The sequence below is a fragment of the Miniopterus natalensis genome, chromosome 14 (genome assembly GCF_054644295.1).
Source record: "Miniopterus natalensis isolate mMinNat1 chromosome 14, mMinNat1.hap1, whole genome shotgun sequence".
In the NCBI taxonomy this organism is placed as follows: domain Eukaryota; kingdom Metazoa; phylum Chordata; class Mammalia; order Chiroptera; family Miniopteridae; genus Miniopterus; species Miniopterus natalensis.
In genome coordinates this window covers 26,872,027-26,897,904 of record NC_142094.1, presented here as the reverse complement: position 1 = coordinate 26,897,904, position 25,878 = coordinate 26,872,027, and the positions used below count along the sequence as shown (strand labels likewise).

At 40.3% G+C, this 25,878-nt stretch overlaps 1 protein-coding gene across 2 annotated transcripts; it reads left to right on the top strand.

Annotated features, from left to right (window-relative positions):
* Positions 1-5,684: 5,684 nt before the first annotated feature.
* Positions 5,685-25,878, top strand: NRBF2 (nuclear receptor binding factor 2). Of its 2 annotated transcripts, XM_016220837.2 has the most exons (4): positions 5,691-5,804; positions 17,027-17,111; positions 23,043-23,083; positions 24,373-25,878. In XM_016220837.2, the coding sequence occupies exons 1-4, from the start codon at positions 5,775-5,777 to the stop codon at positions 25,081-25,083; spliced, it is 867 nt and encodes a 288-aa protein (XP_016076323.2). In that variant the 5' UTR covers positions 5,691-5,774; the 3' UTR covers positions 25,084-25,878. The 2 variants fall into 2 exon arrangements, with proteins under 2 accessions (XP_016076324.2, XP_016076323.2); XM_016220838.2 differs by lacking the exon at positions 17,027-17,111 and having other exon boundaries at positions 5,685-5,804.

The window sequence follows — 25,878 nt, the reverse complement described above, 5'->3', positions numbered from 1 at the left end:
GTTCAAGGACATAAGGGATTCTGGAGAGCTCTCTTCTGCTCCCTCATTTGCGAAACACTAACTTAATACAAAGTTGGTTAAATCATTGCCTTTCTGCCTTTATTTGACTAAGTTTTCCCAGGTGTCAGCTTACTGGATAAGAAACCTGTCCTGAAATTCTACTTTCCTTGGCCTCTCCTCTGTTGAGCTTTGTTGAATAGAATGCCTGACTCCTGCCTAACTTGGCTCTCTTCATCCTGGCTCATGCTGAAGCAACTGGACAGCTTGGCTCAGAGTCCAAGGAGTTCGAGCCCATGACCTTACGCCAACACCCCCCCCCAAAAAACTGCCCTCCCTCCCCCCGCCCCACTATGCCTGCCCAGTCTGGTTTGTGAATAGTTCTTGGCAAATCCCCCAGAGTAGAATAGAGCCGCTAACAATAGCAACTCCCTTTTTAGCATGAAGCTCTTGATACTCAGGACTATGAACTTAGGAAAACCCAAAATAACCTATGTAATTACAGTGGGTTACCCTGACAGTCTATTTCTGCTATTACCAACATTAGAGCCACTCCAGTAGATATTTAGCTGCTTGTAGTGGAAAGAGTGCTGGGCTTACAGCCAGACAGACCTAGATTCAAGACCTAGCTTGGCTATTTACTAATTTCATGACACGGGGCAAGTCACTAATTTGAGCCAGTTGTAATTGAATGAGCAAATGTATGTGTAAGTGCTTAGAAACCTGCAGAGTGTTTTACAAAGTTGAACCATTGCTACTAGGAAATGAGGATGATCGAAAAGTTTCAGAAAAAGGAGAAATTTAAATCTTCAAGACACACTTGAATCAACCTGGAGCAAGGTGGTGTTTAACCTCTGTTCAACACCATGCGCAATCCTAAAACCAAACGACTAGCACTATAGTTTTCAAGTTAATGGCTGTCTTCCCTTTTGTTCATGATGAAATTGAAATGGGGAAGGATTTAGTGGTTCCTTTCCTGTTAAAAAGAAAAGCCACAGGCCAAAATGGAGTCAAGTGTGCTAAAAAACCCATGATACCAAATCTAGATTTAATACCTAATCTAATTGGAGTTTCAGACTCTCCTAGGACTGGAATTTTAAACCAGTCAGTCTGGAATTTCCAGATCCACACTGGTAAGGTAATCTGTGTGATAAGACCCCACCCCACTTTCACCCCTGCCTCCCGCTAAGGGAAGGTGTTCTTGCTTTACATAATCCACTCTTCTTTTTGTTTTGTTTTTTGTTTTTTGTTAATCCTCACTTGAGGATTTTTAGAGATAGTGGAAGGAAATGGGGTTCAGAGAGAGAGAGAGAGTGGTTCCCTCCCCTATGTGCCCAGACTGGGGCTGGGGATGGAACTTGCAACCCAGGTACCTGCCCTTGACCAGGAATTGAACCTTGACCTTCGGTGCATGGGTTGATGCTCTAATCACTGGACCACACTGGCCAGGGCTCCACTCTTAATTTCTTAGTCCCACCTTCTTTCTGCTTATAAAAACCTTCCCTTTGTACAGCCCTATGAGTACACTTCTGTTTGCTAGATGTGATGCTGCCTGATTCATGAATCACTTAATAAAGCCAGTTAGATCTTCAAATTTACTGGGCTGAATTTTGTTTTCCAACAGTATCAAGGAAGGCTGTCACAGAAAGATAAGTCTTCATACTAGTAAGTACAGGAAAGAGGGTCATCTACTCACATGCTAACTGGTAGTTTTCTCTGCAGTGAAGCCATTGGTTTTGTCCCTTAAATTTTTATTTTATATATAGTGAAAGAGGTTGGCTCTTCAGACTTAGTCATATTTTTTGTGCTATATCACTCTTGTGCATATATGAAAAGGGAAATACAGTAAAAGAAATTGGTTAGCCCGGCCGGGCATGGCTCAGCGGGTTGAGCGTCGACCTAGGATCCAGGCGATCGGGGTTCGATTCCCAGTCAGGGCACATGCCCGGGCTGTGGGCTCGATCAATGACTCTCTCATCATTGATGTTTCTATTTCTCTCTCTCCCTCTCCTTTCCTCTCTCTGAAATCAATAAAGATATATTTTTTTAAAAAAAAAGAAATTGGTTAAAGGTTTCCTAAGGAGCCCTGGCTGGGTAGCTCAGTTGGTTAGAGTGTCGTTCCAATATGCCAACGTTGAGAGTTTGGTCCCCAGTCAGGGCACATACAAGAATCAACCAATGAATGCATAAATAAGTGGAACAACAAATTGATGTTTCTCTCCCCGCCAAAATAAATAAATGAATAAATAAATAAATAAATAAATAAATAAATAAAAGTTTTCCTAAGGCAATGCAATTTCATCACAGCTGCCGCCTGACTGATAGCAATTATAAGATCACCTGGTCTCAGAGACGGTAAAATAGAGAAAATTACAACCATAAGCGCCTTAGCCACCACCCTGCTTAGACACAGAACAATGCCCCATACTGATGTGATCCTTCATGCATATCCCCCCATCACACATGGAAGTATCCTCCAAGGACATGCATGAAGCACCTGCCACAACCATTTTAACACCCACTGAAGACATGTTGGTGGTTCTGCCATGATCACGCTGGCTCCTCTCCCTCTTGGGCCCTTGCTGGCTGCTTCTGACATTGATGTGTTGATCTGTCTTTGGCCTGCAGACTTGGTTGCTGCCATGTGCCCAGTACTGCTGTTGCTAGCGCCTCTGCTACTTTTCCTGCTACTTCAACTTTAGCAGGCCCTGTAGGTTTCCTGACTATAGAAGGAAATGTGCTTGGGATGGATTCACTGGGCAGTCTATAAACACAGAAGGTGTGGGAGGCGCATTGGACTCCCCTTCCCACAGCATAATCAGAGGAATGGGTTCCAGACATCTCAGGGACCATGTGAAGATTCTGGATGCTGACCTGATTCTGATTCCTTTTTCCCTGGAGCTCCTGCCTTGAGAGTGAGAGAAACAGTAGAGATAGAGAAGACAGAAAGGGAGACCAGAGGGCTCTGCTCCCTTCTCTTCCTGTAGCTGAGGACACCGAGGACTTACAACTAGACAAACTTTGGAGGTCGTCAATCCAACCTCCCACTTGATGCAGAAATCCCCTTTACAGAACCTCTGTCAAATAATCTCTCTAGTTTTGCTTGAACTGTTCCAGAACTAGGCAGAGCACTGTTGCAATGTCCCCAGTGAACATCCTCACATACCTTTATTTTCTATACTTGTGCTAGTATTTCTGCAGGGATTGCTGAGTCAAAGGTATGCACATTTTACACTTTGAGAGCAGGGAACAGATTGTGCATATGTTCATCCACTCGTGTTATAGTAATTTATACAAACTTGGTTGGCATGGCAGTCTTGGGAAGACAGATTACAGTTCAAACAAAGAACTTCCTAATCCTTAAAAATAGATCGCAACAGATTACTCTAACTTGATTGGAATAGTAAGTGTTCAAGAAGAGATTGGACTGCCCAGCCGGGGTGACTCGGTGGTTGAGCATCAGACCCATGAATTAGGAGATTGGGGTTCAATTTCTAGTCAGGGCACATACCCAGGTTGGGGGCTCGATTCTCAGTGGGTGGCATGCAGGAGGTAGCGAATCAATGATTTTCTCTCATCATTGATGTTTCTGTCTCTCTCCTCCTTTTCTCTCTGAAATCAATTAAAAAAGCCACTCATATCTATACATATTTAAAAAGATTGGACTATCATGATCCTATAGGTGGGTATCAGATTATATGCTAATATCTAAGGAATGTATGAAATTGAGCCTCATGGTATACCAGGAACCTTTCCAATGTGGCAAGTCCCTCAGTGGTGGCCCATTTAGGTTTGGATTCTTTCACATGGAATGCATTTTTCAGGTGAGCCTCAGAGGATACTAGAACCAGCATTTATTTATTTATTTATTTATTTATTTATTTATTGTTGAAAGTATTACAGATCTCCGTTTCCCCCATTGACCTTCTCCACCCCTCATCTGCCCCACCCCCCAGGCCTTCCCCGTACTATTGTCTGTGTCCATATATTATGCATATATGCATATAAATTCTTTGATTAATCGCTCCCCACCCACTCCCGCACCCCTGCCTTCCCTCTGAAATCCCGCAGTCTGTTCCATGCTTCTATTAGGACTAACTTTTAGATGATCTCCTAAAGCTCCCTGACTCTGTCTTCCTGAGTCATAGCAGAGACTTTACTGGACTTTTCTCATCTCTGATTCAGTAACAGGCATGTCCACTGGGTCCCCAGCTGGGATGGCCTGGTGATTTCTGTAACCCTTCACTGATGGTCTCAGGACATAAATGGGCTTATGCCAATAGGTAAAGAAGTCTGCCAGGAGAAAAATAGCCAGTGGCAAGCTTCAGGTCTAGCTGCTATTTCCTAAACTTTAAGGAAAGCAGCCTTGGTAGCCCTGAAGTCTTTGCGTGCTTGTAACCTCTTCCTGTGATGACCCAGCCATGCCCAGCATGCATGCGCTTCATAGCCTGTGGCTGGTAAGGCCAACAGCACGACAGCAAGGGGCAGAGGACAGGGCTGGCGGGTGCAATGTCTGTGCACATTTGGACGTGGCTGTGTACACCCATCATGCCTCCTCTTCTGCCGATCTGGATGAAGTCGCTCTCAAATATTGACGTGTGCTTGAGTATATCACACTCTACTTCTCTGTCCAGTTGTCGCTCAAGTTCCCCTTAGGGGTATTAAGCAGGCCCACAGCACGCCAGCCCCTGTGCGTTGCAGCGCACTGAGTAGTGCGGCCAGATGAATTCACTACTTGTTGTAGTTTATCAAGAAAGTTTTGCCCCTGGATTTTACTCCTGAAAGGGTCTGTAATCGTTTTCTTTGCCACATACCAGAGAACCACAAACATAGTGGCTTACAAATAACACACGTTTATTATCTCACAGTTTCCATGGGTCAGGAGTCCGGCCACGATTTTGATGGGTCTTCTGCTCAGGCTCTCACAAGGCTGCTATCAGGGCATCGTCCGGGGCAGGGGTCTCACCTAAAGCTCGGGGTCATCTTCCAAGCCCACAGGGCTTTTGAAAACATGCATTTTCTCGATGCTGTGTAACTCACGGTACCTCCAGCACAGCTCCCGGCTCCCTTTGGAGCACAAATCACAATTATTTTTTGTCAGTGAACTCTTTGACAGAAAGAACTCAGCAGAGTGGTTTAGCACGTAATTGTTAAGTGAGTCAAGCATTATATTTGGCTATTTGTGACCCACATTATTTTCTTTATTAGTTTGTCAGCAGCTAGAGGGCAGAGCCCTGAGTCATTCGTGTTTGTCTGGGCGGAGGGGGTGTCTGGCCCAGGGCATGGTTTAGCATTGCTCAAATCTGATTTTAAAAAATAGTCTAAGTCGAGTGAATCTGGGAAAAGTCAAGCTGGAAGGATTCTGCAAAAAGCCAACAGCCACTAAGTTCCAACAAGGCTACGCCTCCTCACGTGACCACGGCAGAGCCTTCGAAAGCTGAACACAAGCTTCTCGCGAGAGGAAAGACGGACCGCGAGAAAGTGTACGTAAGCCCGCGACTCGCCTTCCCTGAGCCCCACCCACAACCCGTCCTCACTCCCACCTTGAACCACCGCATGTGACGTCATGACGCGTGCGTGGCCCGGCGCAGGGGCGGGCCCGCGGCGCCGGAGGAGGAAGTGGCTCGGTTGTTGCTCCCTCTGCTCCCTCGGCTGGCTCCCGGGGCGCGGAGAGGAGCCGCCGACGCTGCCGTTGCTTCGCGCTCCCCTGCTGTTCTCCTCCATGTGCTTAGGCGCCGTCGCTCCCCTCGCTCAGGCCGCCTCTTACTCCGGGGTCTATGGAAGTAATGGAAGGACCCCTCAACCTGGTGAGTGGCCCGCAGAGGGTCGCGTCCTCCCTCGGGCTCCTTGGCCTCAGGAGTCCGGTTGGTCGCCTTGGTGCCGGCTGACCCTCGAGGCCCGGAGGCGGGTTTGGCAGAGGTGGTACTAAGGGCTGGGGGGCGCAGGCGGGCGTGGCCCCACGGCGGCTCCGGGCGAGCGGTCCCAGACGTTGACCCCTCAGGGATCCCTGGCTAACTCCGGAGTCCGTTTCCCGCCGCGTCTGTGCGCCCCCCGCCGCAGGGCCTTGAGCGAGGGGCTTCCACCGGCCGGGGCTGCCGCTTCAGGCCCGAGGATATGCCTCCAAGCGCCACGTAAACACCTCCCTGCAGCCTGGAGAGGCACTGAAACCGGTCAGGGCAGAAATGGTGTGTAATACTGGATTCAACTTCTAACACAGAGGGTCTGAACTCTGAGCCGGCCCGCTTTGGAGAGGAGTAATACCCCTTCTCACCCCCGTTTTTCCCTTGCTCCATTTCTCATCTCCATTCAGATGCATACGCTGAAAGTCGCCCTTCTCGAATAAGTTGGAGACAGCTGGAGAGAAAGACAGGGTCTTCCCTGGTAGCTGTGTTTCATCACTTTAGGCATCATGAAAATACGGTAGATGTTTGCCTTTCTCAGAAAAAGTGCTGATAGTCCCTTTATTATGTTTCTAGGCATTTCAGGTGTTGCGGTTTAAGCAACAACGAGAAACACGTTATTTCCTGACTGGCCACTGCATCTTATGGTTTCCCAGAGAGCACCTGTTTTGGATGCAAAAGTCAGATTACTTAAAGGTTGCAGACGGAAGGAACTTTTAAGGGTCACAAGTTTGAAATTGAGTCGCAATGATGGACATTTGGAGAATTAATTCCTCAGTTGGAACTCTGATCCCTAGGGTTGTGGAAGAGCCCTGAGCTGGATTTAAACCTTTCTATAGAGAAGCAGTAGAACCTGGTGATTGAAGAGTGTATTTTTTTCTGGAGCTAGACTGCTTGAATTTGAATTCTGGCATTATCACTCAAAAGCTGTGTGACCTTGGGCAGATTAATTGACCTCACTCTTGGTTTGTTGTGAGGGTTAAAGTAACAAATAGCTTATAAAGGGCTTAGAATACTAGCTGGTACAGTGTAAGAGTTAGCTATTGTAATAACCAGAACATATACCCTTAATTTAAAACCTCACTTGTAAAATAAAGGTTTGGGCTTGTTAAGCTTGAAAAGCTTAAGATTCTAGGACTGGACCTAAAGCTGTGGTTCCCAATTGACTGGTGCCAGGTAGCTTCTCTGACAAGCGCCTCCCAGTTTTATTAAGTTGATCCCTTCCCCCATTGGAAGGAGTTGTTTACACATAAAAAGAATTGGACTAGATTTGTGAGCTTTTTGAAAACCAGGGAAATGTCTTGCACTTTTCTTGTTATTAAGGTGACATACAGTTTGTAGTGAAATATAATGGATGGCTCAATATTGAAACTTAACAGGAATATTAGAAATAACCAGCAGTTTACAAAGTGCTCCAAAGTTCCAAGTGTCCTTGCAAAATGACCATTGGTTTAGTTCCAGTTAGCTTTACTTTATTTGGCTGCAGGGTGCAGCCAACTCCCACTAGTGTGTGGTAGCTTCTGAGAAGACTGGAACTGGGTGAGAGTTGTAGATGGAGCAGGAGAATCACCAGTTTCGGAAAATTTAGTTAAGTGGTGGTAATAGTATTCCCTTTTTATAGAGGAGAATTTTGAATCCAGTCTTGTTAAGCAGGCTAGCAAAATTTGATAATCCAGTCATAAAATTTGTAGGCATGTATTAGAAATTTGGCATCTTGAATTCTTAAACCATTTGAGATTTGAAACACCTGAGTTCTAGCTGTTTATCGGAAGATAACAGTGGAACAGAGATTAACACTTGAATCATTTTGACTGCTGTTAAGTACCAATGACAGGCCTCTGACAGGCCTCTGAAGTTGTCACTCAGTTTTACAAAACTGAATTTTTGTTTGTGTTGTTTTTGAAGACTATCACATTCTTTTATGTGAACCGATATCCAACTTTGTATTCAGTTGATTCAACATGCGAAATAGTTCTCAATGCTTTGGTTTAATGAGTGCCTTTGAAAATCTCAGTAGTATATACAAGCTTTTTCTAATGATATAGTGTAGTCCAAATTCACTGTATAAGGACTTTTACAGTACATAGATTTATAATCATGTGTCCTCAGAGCATCATTGGAATTTAGGAAGAACTGCTTCCTTGTTTTACAGATAAGTAAGCGTAGGCTGAGAGAAATTAAGTAATTACTTAGACCAGGGACTCAAATACTTTACGGATCACAACTTACTGTGATACCATGATGTTTTGCAGTGCTTCTACATTAATGTACTCATCATTTTCATTTTACTGTGGTTCTTATCTATATTGAACTGTATATTCTGTGTCAACATTTATTTAGTGCCTCTAGTATTGATTCTTTTGTTAGGTTTGCAGTAAGGGCCTGTAGACTTATTTTATCACAGTGAGTTTTTAGGTTATGGAAGAGAATAGGTTGAAATAGTCATTTGATTTTATTTTTAAAATTTTAATTGATTTTTAGAGAGAGAGAATAAGGGATGGGGGTGAGAGAGAGAGAAACATCGATTTGTTGTTCCACTTATTTATACATTCATTGGTTGATTCTTCTGTGTGCCCTGACCAGGAATGAACCCGCAACCTTGGCATGTCAGGTTGACAGTCTAACCAATTGAGCTACTTGGCCAGGGCTGAAATAGTCATTTTAATATGTAGTACAGGTACTGTGTTCTAGTTCTCTGGTTTTTGAAGTTGGTCAGAAGAAAAAGAAGATAAATCATATTTCCATTGAGGGCGGAAAATAGCTAGTCCTTGCACTCTGAATAAGTTTTGTTTCACCAGTTGTTTTTTTTCTGTCAGCTTTTAATATGGAAAAATTATAACAGAAAATTAGTTTATATTTAGACATTTCTTTGGATACATTTAATTTTAACGTGAGTGCTGGTAGCAAATGTCAGAATTTGTGAGATAATTTCTAGTTCTTTGGTTTGTTTGCTGCCTATTTAGGAAGTGATGTCAGACCTTAATTTACACATGACTTGCTCATGCTTTGCTTACCTACTCTGCACACTCAAAGGATAGAGTCCATGTGACTGCACGGCCACAGTTGTTCTCTACATGTTTGTCTCTTAAGAGTGCTGAGAATATGTTTGTTGAGTAACTGAGCTTCCCTCTAGAGTGGTCAGTTTTTCTCATCTAAGAAAAGGAATCAGATATGGTCCAAAGAATGGCCTTGTACATACTTAGAATCTTTGTAATTATTCCATGTTTATTATATTGGCAATAAAAAATTTTTTTGGTAGTGTTAATCCTCACCCAAGGATATTTTTTCCATTGATTTTTTTTTTTTTTTTTTTTTTATGAGAAAGGAGGAAGAAGGGGGGGGAGAGAGAAATTTCCATGTAAGAGAGACATCAATCAGTTGTCTCCCTCAGGCACTCCAACTGGCCCCAGGATTGAACCTGCAACCCAGGTATGTGCCCTTGACCAGGAATTGAACCCGTGACCCTTGGTGCATTGGTGGACCCTCCGACCACTGAGCCACACTCGTCAGGGCAGCAGTAAAATATTTAAGGTTAGGGAGAATTAAGACTGTGAATGTTTTCCTTGTTGCCCTGGAAATTTCAAGGAAAATTCATCCTGTGTCACAAGCTAGATTGGGCTAATGGAAACACTCTGGGGAAAGACCACTAAGACTTATCTGACAATTACTAAGTGCTAGGGTTGGTATCAGACACTTTATATATTGTGGTTTTTTTTGTTTTTTAGTACTATATGAGGTATTCCCCATTTTATGGATGAAGACGTTGAAATGCAGAGTAAGGGCCCTGGCGAGTAGCTCAGTTGGTTAGAGCATTGTCCTGATAGGCTAAAGGTTGCAGGTTTGATTCCTGGTCAGAGCGCATACAAGAGTCAACCAGTGGCCCTGTCGGTTTGCCTCCGTGGTTATAGCGCCAGCCTTTGGATTGAAGGGTCCCGGATTAAGTTGTGGACAAGGGCATGTACCTCGATTGCAGTGTTTCTCTCCCTCTCTCTCCCTCCCTCCCTCCCTGTCTCCCTCCCTGTCTCCCTCCTTCTCCCCCCTCTCCCCCCCTTCCAGTTTCTCTGAAAAGTAATGGAAAAAATATCTTTGGGTGAGGATTAAAAAAAAAAAAAAAGAGTCAATGAATGCATAAATAATTGGAATAACAAATTGAAGTTTCTCCCTCCCTCCCTCCCTCCCTAAAAATCAATAAATAAAAACTTTAAAAAATTTTAAAACCACTGCTGTTTAAAAAAGAAATGCAGAGTAAGTGATGATAGTGGGATTTGAAAGCGAGATTCTAAGTAAAATATTGATCTTTCTATTAGATCAGTGTTTGCCCATTTGTTTTGACTGTGATTCACAGTGAGATTTTTTTCATAATGACCAGTACACACATACATATGTGAATATTACTACAGAGCTGCCGCATTATGTATGTATCTCCTGGAATTGTGTAAAATGTGGGGACCCTCATAAATCTCACCCAAAACAAAACAAAACTGAAAGTTTATTTTATATGATGCCGTGTATGATACATATACACAACACGTGTGTGTGTATGTGTGTATGGTGCTATATTTGATATACTCTAATATTTACTATTGGAATTTTAAAAAATGCTGTCGTGATCCACTAAATTGATTTCACAGCTCACTAGTGGCTTGAATCCTGTAATTTGTCTTCACAACAGATGGTGGTGGTTATGAAAAAAAGCAAGCTAAACTGGAAACTTAAGGAAGAAAAAAGATGCAGCAGAGCTGTGTGTGGGAGAAATTGATCCTTAGAATCAAAAACACATCTTCCTGGACTTTTCTAACACTTGAGCAGTTATCTTAGTGATAATTGAATTACATTAGTTAGACGGTTAATTTAGAACTTACTTTTAGGAGATAGTACTTGCCAATAGGAGACTCAGTGAATTGATTGAGAAAGGGAGAGTGAATGAGATTTCTCCTCCACTGAAGACCCTATGACAAAGTTCAGGAGTACATTAAATTTTCCTCTTCCACCTTTGTTGGTATTGTTTGGTATGGCATTCCTTTTCTTTTCATCTTTACATTCAACTTTCCCCAGGGACACAGAAATATATGAAAAATAATAGAAAGTAATACTGTTTTCCTTTGGGAAAGAAGACACCATTGAACCTGTATTTTTTAAGCAGTTAGCATATAGAAGTAGAATGGACTTTTTGGTGAAGGCTGTCACTTAGTAATCCAGTTGTAGTTAGGATTTTTGTCAGTTGCAGGTGATAGAAATCCATTTCATATTCGCTTAAGCTAATTTGGGATAATATATTGGAATCAACAGAAAGGTGCAGGAAGGGTAGGGCCACAATGTAGGTGGGTCTAAGAACATATGGGACCTGGGACTCAAAGATAATCAGATTTTTCCTCTCTGCAGACCTACATTTTCTACCTGGCCAACTCCTGAATGTTGCATTAGTTAAAACCACTTAAAACTTTTGTGACATACCCTCTAGTCCTAAATTTGAAAATCTGATGGAACAGATTGTTAGGTGGTCAGGGGACAAGGTAATGTAAGAATTTGGCAACTCCCACAGAAATGTCTATTATCTAGGAAGAAGAGCAATTCACAGAGAGAAGTGGGGCATGTGGAAAGTGCTGGTTGTTTCTGAGGAGGATTCAGCAAAGGAGAAATTTGTACAGAGTACACAGAGTAAGACATTACTAAGTCTGAAGCTGTTTTAACTTTATAAAAGTTTTAGAACATTTTATAGTATTGTGCCTTCATTTTTACTTGAGGGAGTAGGAAAATTCTGGTTAAAATGTCCTAGAGATTGGATGGATTAAAATAGTGAATGAAGTAAGTGTACCAGTGATTGACTCTTTCCCCCCCTTTCTCTTTCTCCCCCCTCTCCATGTATGTCTGTATATGTGTATATATGTAGTTATTTATTTTAGACTTTAATGCATAGTTTTATTCTCATATTTTTTCAGAAGTATAGTAGTGTTCTTTTGGCATTTACCAGTCTTTGGTTTTGTTACCAACCCTCAACACAACCTCTTTCATCCTTCCATCCAATTAGCCAGCAAATATGTGTAATTACTATGTATCAGGTGCTATTCTGGACTTCAAGGATTCAACAGTGAATAGGACAAAGTTCCTATTCTTATAGAACTTTCATCCCATGTTTCTAGTTTTCTTTTCATCTGTTGTGTCCTCTTTCTCTGTTTTCTTTAACACCTTAAGCATAGTTTTTTGTTTTTGTTTTTAGCTTCTTGCTGTTAATTCCAAGATTATATGGATAATCTCTGAGTCTGTTTCTGTTGTCTTTCTCTGTATCAGTTACTTTTACTTACTTCACATACCTAGTAACTTTATTGTATGTCACATTGTGGATGATACGTTGTAGAGACTCTGAATTTGTCATCTTCCTCTAAAGAGTGTAAAGTTTTGTTCTGGTTGGCAGTTAGAATACTGATAGATCACCTTGATCCAGTCTAGGTTTATTTTAGGCTTTATTAGGGTGGGCCTATTTTAGTTTTACCCATAATACCTACAATGTGGTCCTTACTCTCAGGGCTGACCTCTCTGGGTTCTCAGGTGAAAGTACCAGGTTTTCACCAAAGTACTTCTAGGCGCAAACTGTAACCTGTCTTCCTGGCACTGTGTGGCCTCTGAAATCTCTGCTCGGAGCTTCTGCTTGGCCTGCTGGAATTTTGCCCTGTTCTCATGGAGCTTAGGACATTGGCCAAAGACCTGGAAGATTTTTTTTAATGTATATTTTTAGGGTGTTTCTACTGCAGTTCCCTCCAATCCTGGAATCTCCTCAAATTCCAGCCTTTTGGCTCCAGTCTCCATCTCTTCTGCCCAGTGAGATACTGCCTTTTGCTTGGGTTTTATTTTCCTGCACTCCAGTTTGGAAAATGTCCTCAGAAAGAAAGCTAGGATGAATGTAGGTCTCATAACTTGTGCATTTCCCTTTTCTTGAAAATGCAACCTGTTATTTTTTGTTCAATATCTGTTAACTGCCGTTTTTATATTTTGTCCAGCTTTATAGTTGTTTACAGCTGAAGGGTAGACCAATGCCACCTGCTCCATCATAGGTGGATCAGAAGTCCAAATTTTCAAGAGATTCTCAAACCAAAATTAAATCAGACTATTGTAAACTCTGTCAGAAAATACTTAAATATGAGATTGTGGTGTCAGGGAATCTAATATTCATTATTCAGTGATAGGGTATCACAGCCCCATGAGGATTGGCCAGTCACTGCTTTCTCTGTTTAAACATTATCTATTTCCCAGTAGAATTTGAGGCAGCTTAGAATAAATGACAGAGATGTCATATTATTATGTTATCTATTGCTATATAACAAATTATCCCAAACTTTAGCCCCTTAAAACAGCACCCATTTGTTATCTCACAGTTTCTGTGTGTAAGGAATAGGGCATGGCTTAGCTGGGTCCTTTCCTTCAGGATCCACAGGGCTGCGGTCAGGGTGTCAGCTGGGGCTACAGTGCTACTTGAAGGCTTCACTGGGGCAGGAGCTCCTTCCTAGCTCACTAATAGGTTTGATAGCAGGATTCAGTTCCTTGAGTACTTATGGATTGAGGATTTCAGTTCTTTGCTGACTGTTGGCAGGCCACCTTCATTTTCTCTGTGTGAGCCTTTCTATAGGGCAGCTCACAACATGACCACTGGTGTCATTAAAGTGAGCAAGGAAGATTGAGTCACTTCCCAAGATGGAAGTCACAGTCTTTTGTAACCTAATCCTGGAAGTGACATCCTATCACCTTTGCTATATTCTGTTTTTTAGATGCAAGTCACTAGGTCCAGCCCACATTTGAGGAAGGGTGTGAATACTAGGAAGCAGGGGCTTTGGGAGCCATATCAGAAGCTGTTTATCACAGTTATGGATAGAGAAGCAAAGAAAATAAGTACAAAAAAACCCACAAACGTATCAAGAAAATATCTGATGGGACTGCATCAAACTAAAAGCTTCTGCACAGCAAAGGAAATTATCAACAAATGAAAAGGAAACCTACTAAATGGGAGAAAATATTTGCAAATTACATATCTGATAAGGCATCAAATGGCAGTTCTATTTTTAATTTTTTGAGCAACCTCCCTACTGTTTTCCGTAGTGGCTGCACTAATTAACATTCCCACCTATAGTGCACAGGGTTTCTTTTCTTCCACATCCTTGCCAACACTTGTTATTTCTTGTCTTTTTGACAGTAGCCATTCTGAGAGATGTGAAGTAGCATCTTGTTTTGATTTGTTTTCCTTGATGATTAATGATTCTGATTGTCTTTTCATGTACCTGTTGACCATTTGTATGTTTCCTTTGGGAAAAGGTCTGTTCACATCCTCTGCCCAGTTTTTCATCACCCGGCCAAGGCCTACATTGTAAACTTTTTGATGGCAGGTGCCTTCAATGTTTTTATTGTCTTTTAACTAGTTTAATTTTCACAACACACTCATTTTAGAAATTCAAAAACTCAGGAAGTGAAGAAGTCAGTTCATGTATCTAATAAGTGTTCAAGCTGAGATTTGAGCCTAGGCAGTTAAGCTTTATCCAGAGTTTGCACTTTCTGAGTATCTAACAAGAACCTACTGAGAACTGTATTTTTAAATAGGGGATTTGATTGCTGTGGTGCCAGATAGCCTAGAGTAGGTGTGTGTTTTTAACTGAGACGTAGCTCCGAAATTGCATAGTGACCAGAGATTGGACATTACATGGGGAAGTTGAAGGGACGTGGGGAGAGCCATGAGGTCCAGTTCTCACCACTTGAGAACTTTTTGTTTCTTTGGTGAAACAATTTATTCTGTTATTGCAGAGCTTCAAGTTTAATTGGGAGCTTCAAAAATACAGTACAAGGTAGAAAGTGGTTGATGCCATCAAAGACAGCAGATGATAGAGGCATAAGATTAGAGTGAGGTAACCTCAGAGAGCTGCTCGTCTCTGCATCTCAAAGTGTGTTCAGTAGCCCTCAGCTTCACCTTGGTAGAATCTGAAGCCCTACTCCAGACCTACTGAGTAGGAATTGGCATTTTAACCACATTCCCACGTAATTTATATTCCACTAAAACTTGAAAAGCACAAATCTGGCCCAACTCTCATTTTACAGGTGAGAAAACAGGCCATGAAAGATGAAATAACTTCAGTAGTTTAGTGGGTGAGCAGGACTTGAGTCAAGAGCCCTGGGTTCTTGGTAGGGCTAGTTCTGCACTGTGTCATCCATAGGAGGTACTTTGGGATTTCAGAGAAGGTTTGTCTTTTATAGGGCATCTTTCAAAGCTCAGGAAGTAAAGACACCTGCAGATTTACCCCTTTTAATCCTTTTTTTTTTCTTCATGTAGAACCTTGTTGATTGAGTGCCACTTGCTTTAACTATACTATCTGAACACATTCCTCAGAGAAATCATGTTCACCATAACTTACCTTCCTTCATCATGTACATTGTCTTCCCAAAAGATCTGTAATATTTCTGGGCACTATAAGATAAGCTGGGTTCAGAACATATTTTTTGCTCAGTCCAAGACTCCAGGGTTAAAATTATTTTAAGCACCTAGTCACTTACTGTTATCCATTATTTTCAGGAGTAAATTGAGACTTAGAGAACAAGTTTGTAGTCTCAGTTGCAAAGTGATTCTCTGAAGTATTTTTTATGCCGCATCAGTGGCATGTTTTTTTCCAAAGCATGCTAGATTATTCACTTTACCCCTGACAAAACACTTGCTTTTTGCTTTTTTCAAAAATAGAGTTAAAGTGCACATAACATAAAATTTACCCTTTTTTTAGTATTTAAGGATCCAGTCCAGTAGCATTAAGTATATTCACATTGTTGTGAAACAGAGCTCCACAACTTTTCATCTTGCAAAGCTGAAACTACACCCCTTGAAACAACTCGCTTTTCTCACCCCCCAGCCCCTGGCAATCACCATTCTACTTTCTGTTTCTGTGAGTTTTACTACTTTAGATATTTCATATAGATGGGATCATATAGCATTTGTCTTTTTGTAAATGACTTATTTTATATTTCATTACTAGCTTAATGTCTTCAAAATTCATCCATGCTGTAGCATGGGTCAATTTCCTTCCTTTTTAAGGCTGAATAATATTCCATTGTGTGTATATATATATATATATATATATGTGTGTGTGTGTGTGTGTGTGTGTGTGTGTGTATATATATGTATATATATTCCACGGTTTGTTTATTCATCTATTGATGGACATTTGGGTTGCTTCCACCTTTTGACTGTTTTGAGTAATGCTGCTCTGAACACAGGAGTGCAGTGCTTTTCACTTTTTTTAAAGAAGCTTTGCTAAGGCATCTGTGAGTTTGTTAATGAGGAAAACATTATAGTAGCTAGAAGACTTGTTGTTTGTCTTTCTCCTTGCCTGATAATTGTTTAACTTTATTAAGATATAACCCCTCTGAGTCTGTTGGAACTCTTAAAAGGGAGGGAAACAATATTTTCAAAGTGGTGGTAATTCTTAAAGTATAACAGAGGGTAAGGAGCCCAGTGACTAATCCATTTACCTTTACATTCAGGGGCACTTTAGTTATTTGCTTTCAGAACTTTTGAGTTTGTCTTTGTTTTGGTGAGTTGTACCTAAATCTCCACCATAATATTAAATAAAGGTATCGTTAATTACTCAACTGTACAATGTACACATTTTATATTTTAAAAACATAAATAGTAACTTTAAGGTTGAAAGGGAAGAATGAGTTATACAAGAGAAACTTGGATTTTACTGTGTGATAAGTAATTTCTTGATTATAGTTTTTAAACTATACAAACTAGTAAAAGTGTCTACAAAATAACTCTTGTTTTGAAAGGAACTTCTTAAGAAAACACACCTTTTGAGTAACAATCTATGATGGTAACTCTTGGTTAATCTCTGAAGAATGGAAGAATGTGGATCACTGGAGGAGTTCAAGTGCCTGGTATTAACCTTGATGGTTTATTAGTAGAGTTGAGAGAAGTGGCCCATCCTTTCAGATGCTGTATAGTTCAGGAACTACCCTTTAGATTTTCCGTTACAGCCAGCCATAAATGGCTTTAGTGTGGCAACAAACAGTATTATTTATTTTCTTAAAAGGTCGTTTTTGGGGTTTTTTAAGTCATGTCTTTTTTTATGATTCAGAGGAACTTAGAAATGTTTGTCTTCTAGGCTCATCAGCAGAGCAGACGAGCAGATCGTTTATTAGCTGCTGGGAAATACGAGGAGGCTATTTCTTGTCACAAAAAGGCTACAGGTGAGTATTTTTAAGAAATACTGAATCTAAAACTGTAGGGCAGTTTCTTTCCTCCAGTATCTGTCAACCCTTTATTTTGAATGAAAGTCATAGTAGTAGTATGTTGTTGTCTTGCGCATATACAAGGTTGACCCGACTGACCCAGTGGAACATCAGCTTTCATTATTTTTTGAGTATGTTGGATTTTCCAGCTCCTTCTAACCCAGCCTTCTTTCTAAACCATGAAAATTGCACCTGCCATGTTGGTAAATGATTCCTGGATACAGCTTTCTGAGCCTGAAGATCCTTAAAGACACAAGTGATTTCCAGAAGTCCGCCAGTACATCTTAGTTATTATAGAAAAGGAGTCTGGATTTCAAATAGTTAGCTATTTTGGGTTCTGAAAGTAATAACTAGTTTAATTCCAACCAATTAATTTTCACTGAGTTTCTGTTGTCTGAGATGTTGATAATACAAGACGCATCAAAACTCCTGTGGTTTTTCTTTAGTTTCCCTTCTGAATATTTCATCTGTACATTTATGCTTATAATATTGTGCTGGTGATAGGTTTCTTTTAGGTATAAAATTTAGAATATTTGGATTTTTATCAAATACCTAATTTTATCCCAGTTATATAACCTAGCATATGTTGAACTCAGGAATAGATCTTCGGGGTGTGTTTTGTACAGGTTTTTGTTGGATGAGTAAACCTAAAAGCTTTGGGGAAGGGGCTGTTTTATTCATGCTTCATCCAAAATGGGTGTAGCCACCTTTCTTAGAGCAAGCCTTATGGTCTGTCTGCTAGAAGAAGACACTTTCCTTTCCCTCTAGGCCAGCGTGATGACCAGAGCCATGTTCTTTCTGGGCAGAATCAGCCCCTCCTGTGTTACCTTACTGCTGAAAAATGAGACACTGTGGACACTGGTTTGGATAAGTCCTCATGTCAGTGATTTTTGCCTATAAATCACTGATTTCAGACAACATTTAAAGTCTTTTTTTAAAGAAATTTTTGTTATTGACGTGTACCGTTTCGGCTATAGAGCTGAGCACATAGTATGTACCTCATAAATCTTTGTGAATTTTTATGATGAGTTTTATGGGGGCTTTATACAACATTAAACTTGGTAGCTCGTGCTCTTTAAATCTTAAAGTCTGTTTTGTTATGAATCAGATTGTTAAATTTGTAGTCACTATACAGAAATAATAATGTACTATATACTATTTAAGAAAACCATGTTGTGGATGAATGCCACAGTGAAATGACACCTTTAGTTAAATAACCCACGGTGGTCATGGTTATACATCTATAACATATGTTAAGATGGAGTGATTAGCATATGTTATGCGTTGAACAGTAGGATATTCTGAATATATAGAAGGGAGAAAAGTATTTTTCATTCCTAACCTACATCCATGTCTTTATTAGAAGACTTAAAACTAATGTTGGGCTTTAAACACCTCCCTTTCTCTGTACCTAAGTTCTGTAACATTCTCAGGAGTAGAAAGATAGAGGCAGCCTGTTGGATCCCAAAAGCTTTAATTATGGAGATAGAACTTATGAGCCAATTTGATTGGGAGTTAAATCTTGGTTAAAAATAGCCTTGTGGCCCAGCTGGCGTGTCTTAGTAGTTGAACATCAACCTATGATCCAGAAGATCTCAGATTGATTCCTGGTCAGGGCACATGCTGGGGCTGTAGGCTTGATCCCCAGTACAGGGCATGCAGGAGGCAGCCAGTCATTGACTCTCTAATCATTGATGTTTCTTTCTCTCTCTCTCCCCCCTCCCTCCCTTCCTCTTTCATAAATCAATAGACATATTTAAAAAAATAATAAAATCCTTGTGTTGCATTTCAGTGTGGAGTTGTCAGTGTAATGCTAGTTTGAAAATTGATGTGGTTGGAATGAGCTCAGTGTTTTGTAAATTGACATCTAGGGCTTGTGACAGTGGTGTTTTGGGAAATGTGGATGTATTTTTTTTTTTTTAATATATCTTTATTGATTTCAGAGAGGAAGGGAGAGGGAGAGAGAGAGAAGCATCAGTGATGAGAGTCATTGATCGTCTGCCTCCTGCATGCCCCCTACTGGGGATGGAGCCCACAGCCTGGGCATGTGCCCTGCCTGGGAATTGAACCATGATCTCCTGGTTCATAAGTCGATGCTCAACTGCTGACCCACGTCCGCTGGCTGTAGATGTATTTTGAGAGGAGGTAATTTAGTATTTGGAAATCATTTTAGAGATTGACAGGGAAAGGTTCATATGAGAAAGACTGATAAGAAGGAAAGCCTGAACTGAGAAAACTTACGACAAAAGACGGGGCCTCTGTGTTGAGCTGTCAAAGGCCACAGGAAATTCTGAGACTAAAAATTTACCTTGAGATTACATAGCTAAGGACTCATAACCTGTATACTTTGTAAAGTTTTGATAGTGTTTGTTTTGTAAATGTGTTGAAATAAAGAGTTTATTTGATTTCTTTTTCCTGTTGGGAAGAGGTAGGATCTACTCTCAAGGTGGACAGTAGCTGAATTAGATGAAATGAGCATATGAGCATTCGTTTGATAGATAAACTGAGACACCAAATCTCAGGAAGAAAAAAGGTGTCTAAGCATGGCAGGAGGTGGGTAGGAGGAGTTGTTCACATTTTACCATCCAGTATGAAAAAAGGTAAGAGGACACAAACTCCCAAGGATTTAGTATTGTTAGAAAAATCTATTGTTTTAAACCCTTGATTAGCAGCTGTAACTGGATTGGTATAATTCTCACATGACAGTTTTCTGCAGTTCAGTTCCCTAAGTGAATTTCATTTCTTTCACACACAAAAAGAACAAAACCTTAAATGGGAAATTGATAATATCCATTAATAATGCTTAGCACTCAAAATGAACATTTCAAATGAGCAGACCTCAGAGTACAGTGTTTCTATGTATTTGGTTGAAAATAAGTCTTCACCTACCTTCCCATTAGACTGTGGGGACATGAAAATGACTCAAAGCAGATTAGTCTTTGTCTTTCAGAGTCAATATTTTGCTGTGTGTCCAGATAGGCTGTACAATTTGTACTTTGGTACCAGATTCATGATAGAATAATGAATGATGTTATTTTAAGAAGTAATAGATTCTTCAGATTTTCTTAGTCCCTTTTTCCTGTCACTTGCTTAATATTTACTTTAAATATTAGTCTTGTGTCATAATTGATGGAAGCATTTTAACCAGAATTGTTACATTTTTGTGAAATATCTCTTTCCTAAATTCTGCAATCATGGAGCTGGAGCACTTGTTCCTTTGATGACTAGAGCAAATCCGTGACCGTACAATCAGATTAAAAATTTTTCTCTTTTAAAATAACTTTTTTTAAAGGTCCTGATTTTAAATCAAAATCTTGGAAATACTTTAAATGACAGTGTGACTGTTGTTGAATTCTTTGCCCTTTGGCAGCTCAGTGTTCTTGGGTATCCTCTTCTCTCATGTTATAGTTTTAAGGTTCTACAAAGGGAGGCATTCCAGTTAAGTTTGGTTTTGCCAAATTGTTCCATTTATTAAGAAAGATTTTAAAGTAAACTGTAGTTCAGGCAAGGAGACAAATATATGCAGACATAATGGGAGGAATGGCTAGGAAAATTTACACTGTCAGACCAATAGATAGAATGTCTCAACAGTAAAACATGAACAAATGGAAAAGAAATAATATGTGTGCAGCTATACACACTTAACGTAGGAATAAAAGAAAGTTGAGGAAAAAAGGTAAGTATGACTGGATCAGAAACTGTATAACCAACTCTGCTTTTGTTACCATTGACGATGAGACCTTAATTCTTGTCTTCTTGAAGGAAAGATTTCAATCCAGAGACAAGTGTAGAAAAGTCAAGCAAGAATTTATTGACCGCAGCAAACACACATTTAGGGCAGTAACACAAGAAAGGGCATAGAAGAAGCAACATAAGAGCTTAGGCTAGGCTGTTTTGGCTCATTGGGAAGTCAGAGAAAAAGGAGCCTTGGAGACAGGTTCAGGGGGTTAGCCTGGGACGAGCTGCTCCTGCTTATTGCTCCCCTGGTTGCAAGTCTCCTGGGATCCTTTGAAGTTTAGTAGATAGGTGCCTGTAGGAGAAGGAGAAGGGGATGGGAATGGTGCGGGCATGCTTCCTGGAGCGAGAGTGGCTAGGACCTTCATTTTCAGGGATTTTAAAGGCTAAGCGTTAGGTGGATCAATAGAATTTTCATCAGCTTTATGCTGATATGCCAAAATGAGATTTATTTTCTTAATTTGTCCTTCTTTGTGGTTGGCAAATGGCATTAGTTGGATTTCTGTTATCTGTCTCCCTGAGCAGGGTGTTTTAAGCTATTTACCCTCTGGCTGGGAGAAGTGCAAACCATTTACCTATAAGTGTCCCTGGTTTAGGGAAGATAGGATTTACTGCATAGCTACAAACTGCTGTTTAACTATCTGTCTCAGTTTCCCTACCCTGCTTGTTCTGGAATTTTCCTAACTTCTTCAAGAAGACAAGAACCTAGGCCTGAAGGTCTCATTTCCCCAAGTAACACTTTCAGTTGAGGAGGGAGGGTGCAGTTAAACTGTCTTAAATACTGTGGCGGAACCTGGCAGACAGCACTTATAATTCATGAACTTGGAAAATCGTTAACATTTAGGTTAACACCAGACAGAAAGCAGTGCCTTGTAGTATCTGCAAAAATAATACTCCGGCCGGGTGTGGCTCAGCGGTTGAGCGTGGACCTAGGATCCAGGTGATCAGGGTTCGATTCCCGGTCAGGGCACATGCCCGGGTTGCGGGCTCAGTCAATGACTCATCATTGATGTTTCTATATCTCTCTCTCTCCCTCTCCTTTCCTCTCTCTGAAATCAATAAAGATATATTTAAAAATAATAATAATAATACTTCGTCTTGTTTAGACAGGATATAGAGGCCTTACAACAAAATATAAAATGTAATTAAAAACAAGTAGATGAGGAATCCATAGAAAGATAAAATGTGGGAGGACTAGTTTAGTTGACAAAATGCTCAGTGGATTCTTGCATATTTGATAGAACTTGGCCTTAAGTTTTCTAGCAGTCAGGGCAGAGAGGAAAATTATGGATTTTTGCAGTAACTATTTAAATTCAAACAAATTAAGTCACCCAGGAATTGATCTTAAGATCAAAGAGAAGTTTATTAAGTTATTGCCCATTTATGGTCCTCATCAATGACACTATATACTGTTTGACAACTTGCTTACAATAAATGTCAACAAGTTCTTAGCACTTTTAACTCCCTGATTCCTAGCAGGCTGCTGGCATAGCTTAGAAACAAGTTAATAAAAGTTCTATAGAAGGCCCAAATGATAGTCCAGGCATTCATGTCAGTAAAAAAGTCATTGGAGCCTGGCTGGTGTAGCTCAGTGGTTGAGCATCAAGCCATGAACCAAGAGATTCCCAGTTTGATTCCTGGTCAGGGCACATGCCTGGGTTGCGGGCTCAATCCCCAGTAGGGGGCATTCAGGAGGCAGCCAATCAGTGTTTCTCTCTATCCCTTTCCCTTCCTTTCTCTCTAAAATCAATAAAAACATATTTTTTTAAAAAGTCATTGATAATCATCTCTTAATATTTTTGTGAGCATAATAAATAATAGGGTTTTGACTGGTTCTTGTTAAATTTTAATCCTCCTCAATCCTATTTTCTGAATAGGCCATCTTGGCTTCCTTAATTGTGAAACCTACAGGGGTTTTAAAGAACAAACTCCTTCTGCCCCGGCTGGTGTGGCTTATGTGGTTGGAGCGTTGTCCCATGCACCAAATAAGGTTGTCCACCTTATTTCTTTTTAGGAACAGGATAACTGCATAGCAGAGTTGCTGCTTAGATCATTTCTCTTTGTCACATGAGGAGTATGAAAACTCTTCCTTTGATTTGTTAATTACAAAATGACAACACTCATATATTAATGTGCCTCTTTTTTTTAAACCAGCATATCTTTCTGAAGCCATGAAGCTAACACAGTCTGAGCAGGTGAGACATTTTCTTAATATTTGCATCACGGGTTAGGAGGATTTTCTCATGAAGACTTGACTTGTGTATAAAAGAAAGCATTGGGCCCCTCTCAAAACACAATATAGTGCAAATACAGTGTGGGGCAAAAGTAGGTTTGCAGTTGTTCATTTGGAAAATAATACAATAATTAATAAATAACAATGCAAGGATAAACTTTCATGTATTCACAACTGTAAACCTACTTTTGCCCCACCCTATATATAAAATGGGCAAAAGAAGAATACTTTAGAAAGGAAATTAAAACTAAATGAACTGCTGTTGATGTACCAGACATACCAGGTATGGTATGCAGCAACTTCTATCCTTGTTTTCTAGTGGTTACTTGTAGATCTCAGTTTGCCAAATGTGTCCTAGAGACCCCTCTTAGGGCCTTTCCTGATAATAAGCTCATTTCACCAGCAGCTCACAATAAGTAAGCAGGCCTGGGCAAGGGGAAACCAGTTGGCCCTCCCTTTGCTTCTCAAAGATAATTTAAATCTGAACTTACCTTTTCCTAAATTTCTAAGCAATTGTGGTACTTTTAAATTTGTTTCATCAATGGCTTTAAATTGTCTTCTGTGTTTGGGGAGGGCCTCCCTAGCTTTTTAAAATACCTTTATCGAACAGTAACTCTTTATCCAAAGATGATTTCCTGATTAGACAAGTGGCAGGTATATAGGAGGTACTTGGTAAATGTTTGATTAAATTAAGGGATCCTATCTGTGAGGGGATATTAGTGGCAAGGAAAAAACACCAATTCCTCAAACTGAACCAAGAGAACCTAGAAGTTGTGTTCTATCTTGCACCCTTCCCTTTGTATAGAACTGCTCTTGTTAGCCACATAATATAGAGAGATGTACACTGAGCCTTCTGAACACCCTGTCAGTGAAAAGACTTTTTTAGCTAGTTGTAGAATTGATGTCTAAAGAGGAAAGTTTTCTGTTTTCAATCTGAGTATCAGTGGCATTGCAGAGGGTTAAGGCACATTTAAAAAAGGTCTGATTCAGTATGTTGATTTGGAATAGGACTTCTGACTTCCTAAATAAATGGTGTTTTGTTTATATTCATAAGCTAACATAAAAATATTAGCTTACCTAGAAAGAGCTAGTTATTTTGAAAAAGTTTTTGAGGTTCAGTTGAATTCCAAACATAGTATATAAATTTTAACTGTTATTGGGTCATTCAGAAAGGAGGATCTTGGAATAGTTGTTTGCTGGACATTACTGAAGAGACTTATGTTAAATTGTACCTTTCTTTCTGTGTGATAGGCGCATCTCTCACTGGAACTGCAGAGGGATAGCCACATGAAACAGCTCCTCCTCATTCAGGAGCGGTGGAAGAGGGCCAAGCGGGAGGAGAGGCTGAAAGCCCAGCAGAGCACTGACAGGGATGCCGCTGCCCAGCTTCAGGCATCTCACAAGCCCTCTGCTGAGGATGCGGAAGGCCAGAGCTGCCTTCTCTCTCAGAAGTACAGCCCTTCCACTGAGAAACGCCTGCCTGAAATTCAGAGGGTCTTTGACAGGGATCCAGACACACTACTATTTTTACTTCAGCAAAAGAGTGAGCCAATAGAACCATGCATTGGAAGCAAAGCCCCAAAAGATGATAAAACAATTATAGAGGAGCAGGCAACCAAAATTACAGATTTGAAGAGACATGTGGAATTCCTTATGGCTGAGAATGAAAGATTAAGGAAAGAAAATAAACAACTCAAGGCTGAAAAGGCCAGACTTCTAAAAGGCCCAGTAGAAAAGGAGCTAGATGTAGATGCTGATTTTGTAGAAAAGTCAGAGTTGTGGAGCTTGCCACCACATTCAGAAACTGCTACAGCCTCTTCAACCTGGCAGAAGTTTGCAGCAAATACTGGGAAAGCCAAGGATATTCCAATACCCAATCTTCCTCCCTTGGATTTTCCATCTCCAGAACTTCCCCTTATGGAACTCTCCGAGGATATTCTGAAAGGACTTATGAATAATTAAAATGGAAGGCCATAGAAGAGGTGAGAAGAGGAAATACAGTTAATCTAGAAGAAACAAAGGGAAAAAGCACATGCAAGGGTAATCCCGGAGATGCCTCATCATCTGGCGCGCTGTGGAGAGGAGGCATTGCCAGGACTCGGGAAACGGTCACTGTGAAATATGCCGCGTCTCTGACTTACTGACTCCAGCTAATGATTCCAGACTTGGCAGACACTAAACTCTTGGAGGTTCACTTTCTCCTGACACAAACCAAATGGCTACCTGGAATAATTTTTTTCAAGCAACAATTATTTTTCTTATCTTCAGGGTTAAAATGTATGAAAGTATGTTATGTGTAATCTATAATGCCATAAATGATAATGCAAAACAAATAATATGGTGGCCTGGAGGCTGCCTTGTATTTGAAACATGCTTTTTATCATGCATTGACTGTATGCATTTTGTTATGCACATTTCATTTGTTTAATAAGGTGTGTAAGACACCTTTCTAGATGAAACTCTGTGTGCCACACTTTGCACTACTCATAACATAATGATAACCTCAAGACTATCAGGAGAAATATTTAAATTTCCATTTTATGAAGAACCAAATTATTAGTTATGCTTTTTTAAAATTACCAGTTTACATAATTAATCAGGGTGCATTTTAAGTTCTAACTTTTTTTGTTTATTGTATAAATGCATCATTTGAAAATACCAAGGAAATAATCCTTTTGTTTTTGATGATGCATGAGTGGAAGTAATGCTAGTTGGCAGTATTTGATTGTAAGAAATCAATAAAGTAATTGTGTTTTA